Source organism: Balearica regulorum, chromosome Z, assembly GCF_011004875.1.
Source record: "Balearica regulorum gibbericeps isolate bBalReg1 chromosome Z, bBalReg1.pri, whole genome shotgun sequence".
NCBI classification, from domain to species: domain Eukaryota; kingdom Metazoa; phylum Chordata; class Aves; order Gruiformes; family Gruidae; genus Balearica; species Balearica regulorum.
In genome coordinates, this window is record NC_046220.1 from 68,221,637 (window position 1) to 68,232,482 (window position 10,846).

The 10,846-nt window shown below is 40.7% G+C and overlaps 1 protein-coding gene across 1 annotated transcript in view; it reads right to left on the reverse strand.

Annotated features, from left to right (window-relative positions):
• The window catches only part of NDUFS4 (NADH:ubiquinone oxidoreductase subunit S4), a 47,279-nt gene extending 41,669 nt beyond the window's left edge, over positions 1-5,610 (reverse strand). The window contains exon 1 of the mRNA XM_075740091.1: positions 4,973-5,610. Within this exon, the coding sequence (XP_075596206.1) occupies positions 4,973-5,595 (623 nt within the window). The 5' untranslated portion in view covers positions 5,596-5,610. The remainder of the gene's footprint in view (positions 1-4,972) is intronic.
• Between the last annotated feature and the right edge of the window lie 5,236 nt (positions 5,611-10,846).

The window sequence follows — 10,846 nt, forward strand, 5'->3', positions numbered from 1 at the left end:
TGTCCATTCGTCTCTCCACATCTTTAACCTTGAGTCTGTTCCAAACCTCCATGTCACCACAATCTTATGACCAAAAAGCTCCCTGGAGTTTTATTCCACATTTCAGTTTACAGCTGTATTATTCTGTTGTAAGATAGTCTGATTCACTGTACTTGCTCCGATATGCAATAAAAACAAAACAGATAGTCAAGATAAAAATATATATTTAACTTCAATTTTACAATTTTAAAAGGTCTTTTTCCCCTATGAATAACCAAAATGAAACTACGTATAAACATCACTTACACAGCAAGGGCAAGACCTCAAAAAACTTTTTCCCCTGGTCTTACCTTGAAATTTTATTCCAGGTACTGTTTGCAGATGCAGTTAGCCATTGGAATTAATTTTGATGACATTAAATGCTGCAGAACTGGGGGCTTCTTATTCACTAAAACTAAAGCTTCTGATGTGTCTGAACCACACGTACATTATCCCACGCAGCATATGAAAGTAAGTAGCAGACAGACATCACAGCTGTATGAAATAATAAGTAATACAACATGCTACTTATTCCAAACGTGACAAAAATGTCACACTGGCTAGCACTAACACTGGCTAGTGCTTCTATTAACCAAATGCAGTCAGAGCTTTGTGCATCTTTGTGTAACTCTCCGGTTTACCCAGATACAGATCTGGGAAGTCTACTAAGCCCTATTTTAACATATGGCTTAATATGAACATGCAACAAAAAAGCCAACGCTATTTTAAAGAAAGAAAAAAAAATCAAAACAAACAATAACACAAAAAAGTAAGCTTGAGGAGAAAACCCCCTTTTTTTAAATGTTAATAAACATTTTCTCTATTATTCATAAAGGACCAAGATAGAAAATGAAACAGGTTTCTTCTGTAACTTATACGCTCTTTATTTTCCCACAAAAATGGCTTCCCCCTCTTTTCACTGAGGGGGAAGATGGCTTAAGTATACAATAACTGAAGAATAAAATTTGAATGGCATCCCATGTCTCCTCATTCTCTTGAGCATATAGCATGAATTGAATAACAGGCTTTCTACTACACACATGTCCATAATTTTTTGCTTTCATAACCTCAGGTATCCATTTATGATGAACTAGCAAAATATTTGCTATCATGCTCAAGAGCCTTTACAACAGAATTACAAGAGAAAGGTAATACATTTTGAAGAACCTTCATCTATCACTGAAAAGTGACAAGAGCAATCCATTAGTACAAAACGTAGGGACTGTGTGGCCAGGATTGCACTGACACACACAAAATAGTCTGCTTCTGCAACAGAAATTATTATCTTTGTATCCTGACTGCAATACCTTGTGAAATAAAGAGACTCTCTGAAATACTAAGTGGTTTTGGAACAAATAGTTGACTCCCGGTTCAGTAGAAATTTCTTTGAACTTTTCTTTTCCCAGCTCCACCTACTCGTATTTTCTACTGCAAGGAGACACTGCAATTTCTCCCAAGACAAAGACATTTAAGAGTCCCTCCTCTGCTTTCCTCCAATTCACATGAAATGCTATTGTATTATTGAAATTACACCCCTTAATCAGATTTTGGCTGCAGATAATTAAGAGGTAAAATTTCACATAATCAGGTTAAGACAGACAAAAAAGGTACAACTTTGCTCCTGAAGAGGTCAAACTCAGAAGAGTATGTCCAATATAATTTCAAGCTCCTGAAACCTGGACAGATATTACAGCATGAAAGCTTCAAAACTGTAATCTAAGCAAAGGAGGCACTTCTATTTTCTGTGCCAGCTCAAGCCACCTGCTGATGGTCTATTAGGCTCACCACCAGACACAATAATGATGGACTCAGGAACCACTGCTTCAGTGATTTAAACTAGGTGCATAGAACTTCATAAAGATACAAGTAATTTTGCTGCATGTTCTCTTAACTTTGGACCTAACACTTATTTCCTTGCTGTGTTATGAGTAACCAGTTCAGAATCATCAAGCAGCTTAGGCATGCATATTTTGAAGTGCTTAAACATGTACTGATAAATTCAATCATTGCGTTAGAGGATGTCATTATATTTTTAAGAACAAAATATAAAACAAACTTGTCACTACTAGAAAGTGATCTTGGAAATTGTTTCCAAAATCAGAGGTTTTATTACATTATTATTATATAGTTTAATATATTATTTATTCTGTAATTGAATTATTCTGTAATTGAAGTTCTGAAAACTGGAGAACTAACAGAAGTTTCACATGCAAAAATCTGAAAGAACCACTGCAAACAGAACTACTGCTTGAGGATTTCAACTTAAATCCTGAAATAAGCTATGTTGCTTTCATAACCTAACTTAGGCATATAATATAAAATTGTAATTTAACCAAGTTGTACCAAACTTGTACCTTACTCTGAATGTGAGTAAACAAAAGCATAGTGTTGAATTGACGGAAGAATCATTCAAATGCCCTCACAGTTGACAATACCAGCATCTTCTTCAGTCATCTCCTAAGAACAGTGTTAATTTTTATTGTTACTAATTCTAACACCTGTATTTACTTTAAGATACACATCTAGGATACTAGTATAGTACATTTTTTCTACAGATTGACAAATACATAGATTACTCCAATAATAAATTAGTTGTAACAAAGAAGCTACTTGCACCCAACTGCATGTGTTAAAATACTTTTCTGAAAAGAAACCAGTATCACAGGATCTGTATATCTGATTGCAAGACAGGCTGCAAACCACTGGCTTCTCAAAGAAGTAGGCTTTTGGACAGTTGCTGATTGTTATAACTGGAAAATAAGCTTAAGTGGTTTGTACTATAAGAGCATTCATAATTCTGTGAGGTAGGGAAGTTCCTTTATCCCTTTTTTACAAAATAAGATGCGAGATACTAAAACTAGAAATGGGACTTGTAGACTGCCAAGCTTTGAGCTGTCTACTGAAACTTGCGATATTGGAGTCATCTAGATTTCTGATGAAATACAAAGGATTATATGGTATATATGAAAGGTATCCACAAAGGAAAACAAACCAAACAGCTGCTTTCATGAAGTAATAGAAAGTACAAAAGCAAAAGATACACTTTCTCCCATGCACCTCTGTCTAATTTTATTACTCACTATGAGCTGCAGGAAGACATCTTGAATTTAAAATTTAGAGCCTTGAATCCTTTTCTGTAATTACGTACCTTGATTCCCCCTTCCAAGCAGGGAGACTGCAGAGGTTGCCTAACAATATTTTTCATATAAAACAGTAACTGAGAAGAGGAAAGATGTAAGTTTCAGTGCCAACTTGACCAAGAAAATAATTAATTACTTTACAAAAATTATGCAATGCATGACAGCCTTAACTGTTCCTTCATACTGCCAAAACTATCTTATTCGGAACCATCTTTTCCTTGTTCCAAGGAAAATTTTATTCCCACTCTTCCAACTTACAATGATTGCAAAAATGTGTAAAACTTTAAGTAAGAGAGACTCATAGTGCTCTTCCTGCCTCTTCCTCAAGAAACCTGCAGGTTTATGATCAGGCTACTCTCCTACGGAATGTGAAGCATAAGTTCCAGTCTCCCTCAGGCAAATATCTTCAACCTCCCTCTTATTGACAATATTAAGGGACACTAATTCTTCAGTCTCTTTCTGTGGCAGGGAAGGAACCTACGGCACTATTTCAAAGAAAAAATTTCTTGAAAGAAATGCCAACTTAAGTGTCCCTACCTCACATTTTCATGCTGTTCATTCCCACCACTGCTACATCCTACTATTTGTTCTGGAATAACTGCTTAACAGATAGAGTGGTAAAACTTCAAAACAAACAACATTATTTTTAACCTGAATCAGTTGACTGATCCAGTTTACCACATGGCACAGGCAATAGTTGTTGTCAACACCACAGAGGACTAAAAGAAGGGCAGAAACAAGCTGTCAAACATGAAGAGTAAGTTTCTGCATTAGCACAGAGGAATTCCTAAATTCGCATTCACAAATTCCAAAGCATTTTTCTGAGACTGAGGATTAATCTTCGGCACTGTAAAACCGGTGTCATTTTAAGAGGCTGGAAGCTGCAGTAAGCAATGGGACAGTCAGAGCATAAAAAGTAGAGAAAAATAGTATGGCCATAGTTTTTCTTTCTCTCTGTATGTGTATATATATAGCTTTCTATGTGTGTTCAGGCCCCACAAATTTTAAAAAAATACTGAAACTATCTTGTACACATGTTTATATGTAAAGATTTCCAAAACATAGTTAACGGCATTAAACTATACTTTTTCTCCTGATTAGAAGGGAGTCTTACAAAAACCTAAGTCCTGTGACATGCACATAAGTAAACACATGCACACATCTTCACTAGAGGTTGGGTCATGTACTGGACTTTAAATACAGGTCTCTGCATTAAAGGAACAAACAGCAAAGTGCCACCAAAAATTATAAAGCCAATTACAGCATTATTTCAAGGAATCAGTGAAGGAGTAGCTACATATCGCCTGGAAAATGGCAGGGGGGATGACGACGCGGGTGATGGAAAGAAAAAGCTGCAGGGTACAGAACAGGGCCAAGAGGTGCAAATCTCTGGGAAGACCGAGCTGGCGATGGAAAGAGCCATCGCCCTCTCCGGCTCCCTGCCAGCGAGGCAAACGCTGCCCACCACGCCGGGGCTCCTCTGCCGTTTCGACCAGCTCCCGACCTCTGGGCGCCGCAAGGACACCGGGCGGTCGATCACAGCGAGGAAGACAGCAGGGACAGACACAGACAGACACGCACAGCCCCGGAGGAAGACGCCCGGCCAGACGCCCGCTGGCAACCCGGCCGCCCCCCGCTAGCGGAGAGGCCCTGCGCGGCCCCCCCGGCCTAGCGCCCGAGGCGGCCGCGGCGAAGCCCTAGGCCTGGGTCAGCCTCCTCGGGAGCACTGCCGCCCCCGCGGGCGGCTGCCCGCGGGCCCCTGCCTGCGGCGGTGCCGCCCAGCCGGCCGACGGGGCGCTCGCGGTGCCCGTTACCTGGCCGGCGACAGGCGGGCCGCGGCGGTCCCGCTCCTGGCGACAAGGTGCCTCAGAGCCGCTGACATTGAGAGAAGCGCCGCCATGACGCTCGCCGCAACCGCTGGGAGACGGCAGCTTCGCAGGGCCAAACCTCCTCCGCCCAGACAGGAAACGCGAAGGCGAGGGCGGAAAGAGGGAGAGGGAACGGGCGGGGCGGGCAGGGAGAGGGCTGGAATGCGATGGAGGGAGGGCTGGGGAAGGGGGGAAGACGGGGGGCTGCTGGCACCCCATCGCCAGCACTGAGGAAGGTCAGGCCTGATGCCCAGAGCCCTGTGGAGGAACCGTGCCTGTGTTTGGGGTGCAGGCGCCCTTTTCCCACACCTACGCGTTCGGCCCAGAAACGTTTTCTGGCAGTTTCGGGCATGACGGCGTCTTCTTGATGGCAGGGGACAAGCCCCGGGAAGGATGGCGCAGGCCTCCGGGCCCAGGAGGGTGCTGGGCTGGCCGGTGTGTGTGTCTCTGGGGTGGGCCAGCAAGGCAGGGAGGGCTCGGTGGCCTTCCAGTGCCCCAAACACCAGGGGCCCCTCCAGCTTGGGCACAAAAGCTGTGGAATTGGTATTTTTTGCCACATTCTTTGCCATTATATTTCACAGACAAAATGGTGCACTCTGTACAAAGACATCAAAGCTTTGCTATATCTTCTTGCACCTGTTGTGGGTTTCTTTGGGGTTTTTTTTACATGCTTCTTAGTTTCACTATCTGAAATGTGTCCATGTTCTTGGTTCAGTAAGATACGCAAGCCCCTAACATACTGTGGTACTTTTAGGAGCTCTGTTTTGGTTTTAAACCAATTCCAGCCATAGTTCTTATATTTAAGTAAGGAAGACCGGCAAGACCTTTGTTCTCTTAAAGTGGATTCGTATTTTTAATATATTAACGGTAAATGGGAAGTAAGTAACTACTTAATGCCTTGGAAGCATTATGGTGCTGTGTTCATGGTTAAAGAAGACAGATTGCTATAAATGAAGAGTCAAACATGATAGTGTTTAGTGCCAAAACCTCAAATGGCATCAAGTTTCTGGAAACGTGTGGTGCAAAAGCACAGTGTTACAGTAAGATATGTAATATTGTGAAGGACTGAAAAGTTTTTAGTTCGGGGGTGTGTGTGGGGTGATATTCTTAAAAATATTTAATTATTTTTATATTTTAAAATTCTTCATATTTTTAAAAACTTAGCTAAAGTTTTAGCTTCAATTTTACTGAAAAACTGAAAAATATTTAGAAGTTTGTTAAACAGAAAAGTAATGAAATTCCTACAGGAGGAGATGTTGGTTTCAACTAACTTTCTGTGTTTTTCCAGAGGAAGTCAGGCTTGTTCTTGATTTTGACAGCGCAGTTTGACAGGCTCAGGTACAAAAATTCTGCGCAAGCAAGTAAATTCAGCGTTTTCCCATCCTAAGGAAGACAGAAGAATAATAGTTAAACTTTCAATGAATGTCTTCTGCAGTTATCAAATCAACGGAGCATTAATTTCCTATGAGAACAAACAAGCAACGCCCCTGTATTATATAACCCTAATTAAACATCAGACCTAGAGCCATTATTTCATAGTCTTTGTATTGGGCAAAGGTTGCAAAACACTTTCTATTGTAAGTTATCCTATTAGAACTTTCCACTCTCAAATACGTAATTTTCCATGCTTTCTTCCCATCAAATATTTCTGAATTGTGGGGAAATTAAAATGTATACTGTTTTTCCCTTTAAAAACAGCAACAATGCTGCAGACAAAAAAAAGTGGCAAATCTTTCTGGGCAGCATAATACAGAGACATGGTAAGGACAGTGATTTACAAATTCAGTGGAGTATTTAAAATTAGTACAGGAGTATTTAAAATTAATTTTTCAATCATTAGTCAATATGTTCAAAGTCAGATGTAGTAAGACAGTAGGAGTAATTTTGCAGCAGTGAGGAATTATATGGGGAGGTAATAGCCTTTGTTAAATGCAGGTGGGAAAATACCCTGAACTTTTGAACTTAGCAGTTTTTCTTCAGGGGTTTTGAGAAAAAGACTTGAAAAACTCTGTTCCCCAAAGTTTTGTGTCTTTTTTTTTTCAACTGTATCAGTTAGCAGCCTAATAATGCATGCTATCTCTTGCACCAAACCTTCAGTCACATGCAGATAGACATAATAAGAATCTTTGCATCTCAGGAAGTTAATTAATTTTTCTTCCAAAATCGTTTTCCAGTGCACGAGTGATGGTAGGTTAGAGATTTACTCAGATTTACTTCAGCTAATCTAAACTTGTCCCTTTTGTGATGCTTCAGTTAGGAGAAATATTCTGTCTGGAAGCAGAGGAAGCTTTTTATAGCTGTTCAGAGGCACCAGTGGTTTGGTGAGGCCAGTTGCCCTTGAGGGCTCCATTGTAAACTGAGGCAAGTTGTTTGAGTCTGTCTACTTTGCATCAGCTGGCAGATCATTATAGCGCAGACGAAGATCTTTGGGGTAGATCCAGCTTTCAGGATCTCTATATTTGGTGTCTTCTTTCACTGTCAGAGGTGCTTTGGGCAGCATGTGCTTCATGTAGCCCAGTTCTTTGAACTCCTGCTCTTCCTGCTACCTCTTCTTTGTGTGGGGGAAGGACAGAGGTAGCACACGGCAGCTGGAATTTGGAGCTGCCACCTCATTAACTGAATCTGTCAAAGAAGGGTGCCAAATTCGGAAGCTGCCTTTGGCAGCTGCACAGACAGGACCGTCTTGTGCTAGATCACAGCGACTGATGGGCTTGAGCATGTGTGCAAGTGAACGTGCTGCTAATTGCTAGCACAGTCTCTGGAACTGTTTTGGCCCTGGCCAATTAGCACCGTCCCAAACAGTGTCTGAGCACAGTCTGGGAACTATCGCGGGCCTGGGACTGTTCCTAATAAGCCATGTGGATGAGGCCATTCTGGGTTTTGGATTGGGTTTTTGGAGCAGGGGAGAAGCGGGGAAAGAGTGTAGCTCCATGGATGTGAGCTGTGCCACGTAAGCTGAGCTGCATCAAGGGTACAAAAGGGTCCGTGGACTGTTTATTTACTAATATAAACGTAACCATAGCATTTGTTGCTGAAGTATTATTGTATAGTAGTCACAAACACCAGAGACTATTTCAAGACAAATAACCATAGCTCTCCAGAGACAGCATGGGTGGCAATTCCAAGTACACAGTTTACCGTGAAATTAATATGCACCAACAGTCCCTTGCAGTCTGGTGCCTGAGAAAGGGAGAGATATGAGGTTTTCTGTCTCCCGCTATTACCCCAGGTTTAGAAGTAGACCTGTAAGATACTCCTACATAGGTTTAAGTTGAATGCATACTGGTTTATCGGATTGGTTTAAATTTGTGTAAATGTATTTACACATAGAATACAACACATTTTTAAATCATCATGTCTTAGGTTAAGCTAATTAATTTGTGTGTGTAGCAGTCTTAGAAAATGAAGTGTTAAATGCTGTATTCCCCAAACTAATTCAATGCATCAATTTTTGAGGTGACTGCAGAAGAATCATTCCAAGTCCATACTTTTCATGAAGGCTTAAACTTTTCATTCATAATTCTGGCTGCAAGCTGGTCTTCTGTCACTGATATACTGTGAAACACTGTCCCTCAAGACTGAAACAGTTCATGTGCCAGCACTTATTGTGCTGTACAGTATGCTCACAGTTTCTATTGTCTCTATGAGAAAGCTTATTAGCTTAACTATGCAGAGTTAGAGTCATATTTTTTCTTCACATATGTGAGCTGCACACATTGTGAGAATTGTAGAGGAAAATTTAACCTTTTAGTTTTTCCTGCAAGGCTGAGGTTGCACAGCTTTACTCCATGCCTAAGCAAATCAATTCTGGTACAAATAATTTCATAGTCTCAAATAAACCACAGTTAGCAGTGACAGGCAGAATTCTAGACCTAATCCTTAATGTATTGTTGCTTTGAATTGGTTTGTTTTCTTCTGGGTGGCACAGAGGAACTATGTAGGAAACAATAGCATCAGTCTCAAAGATCTCGACAGTCTAATGTAGCAAAGAACTGGTAGAAAAGGGGTACAAGCAAACTGATTATACTGGCTACATGTATTCTCACTTCCATTTTCTTTTTTGGTTGTATTGCTTTTACGTACAGAAGCTATGTTTTCAGTGTTGGATAACTCAGATTCTGACCCTTCAGACATCTAAGCATGACAACTTAACATACACTAAGTAATTCACATTAATTGACTTTTACAGGACTGGAACTTAGTGTTTAAAATACTCATTTTTAATTTGAAAATTTTATCTTTGTAAGAGCTTACTCTGTAAGTAATGATTCTTTTGGCTTCATTCTGTCCAAAATAATTTCTTGTGCTGATGAAATACCAGCTGGAGTTATGCTTGCAGGTTTTTTTGTGTATTTGCAGTGGGACAAAGATTATTCCTCTTACATAGTTGTTTGCAAACCTTACCATGCTTTAGGTGTCAGGATAAATTTAATGGGAGAATTTGTCCCAAATGACAATTTCTGCATTAGGAAATGAGTTACCATATGAACAAGATGTTTTGGGATTTTAGTATTTATTTACATTCTCTATACGGCAGCCAGGTTGGTAAGGAAGCTGACAATATTCTCAAAGTCTGTTTGATTGCATATGAAATTTAAAGTGCAGTTGGAGCTGTCTGGATTTAATTTTTCCCCCCCTTTGGTATGGGGGAATAAAACATCTCAGCTCATATGGGAGAAAAAAATTAAAACCAGGCAGAGCCAGCCCCATTGTAAGCTTCACATGCAATCAAACGGCCTCGCAGGGAAACTCCCCTTCCTGGCTGCACTGCTGCCACTGGTGAACCACAATTTAAAAAAAAAAAAAAAAAAAATCACTTTTTATACTCCCTGCTTTCAAGCTAGACATTGACATGTGAACCAAAATCTTCTTTTTAACTATTGCCCGGGAGGCCACCAAAGAATCCCAGCTGACCCCCTGCCATCAGAGTGAGTGATGGTCGGCTGCTGGTGTTGCAGCTCACTTCCCCCAGGCTGCCACCCTGAGAGATCCCACCATCCACCGTCGGTGTGAGTGACATTAGCCCACTGGGCTTTGAAAACACTTTTCAGGTCGGTCATCGTAGAGAGATAGCTTCCTTCACACACACCATCAGGGTGAGTGACGTCAGGCCACTGGGGTTTAAAATGCAGACCCTCAGGCTTGCTAAGCTGACACTGCTGAGAAAACTGCTTTTATTGTTTTACATCAGCAGGGACCTCTTTGTCTTTTTTTGCATTGTTTACTTAGAAGCCAGCCTCCCCCTTCCCTGACTCCCACCCCAGACAATTATTAACATCTGTAGGGTAATTTCTGTGTTTTTTTTTTTTTAAACTGGAGGTAAAGCAAATTTTAGTATTTGAATTTTTACAGCCATCTGCTTTCTCAGATGATTTTTGAAAGATCCTGGGTGTGCCTAAGTATTTTTAGTGAGAGAGTCTTAGAATAATAAAAGGAGAGAATTCTTAGAGATTCTAGTCCTTTTGCTGTCCAGGTCAGACACTCCTTGATCCATAATGCTAATGATAGTCATTCTTCCTTCCTAGCTTTTCCTGAGGTTCCTGGAAAATTAAGACTTCAGGAAATGTTTCTTTCCAGTCTTGACCGAGTATGACTCTGGCTGGTGCTTGGTCTTCCAATTCGTGCTGCAAAAATTAAAAGGCTCCTCTCTAGCCAACCATTCTAGAAATCTATACCTGACATTTTGGATAGTTTTTGAACCTTAAATTCAGATTATGAGATTTTAGGAGCTTTGGGAAATAATAGATGGGATTTAGGATAAAAAAAACCCGCCCTAAACTGCTTAATATCAATGAAAAGATTTAAAATTGTCATTCTATA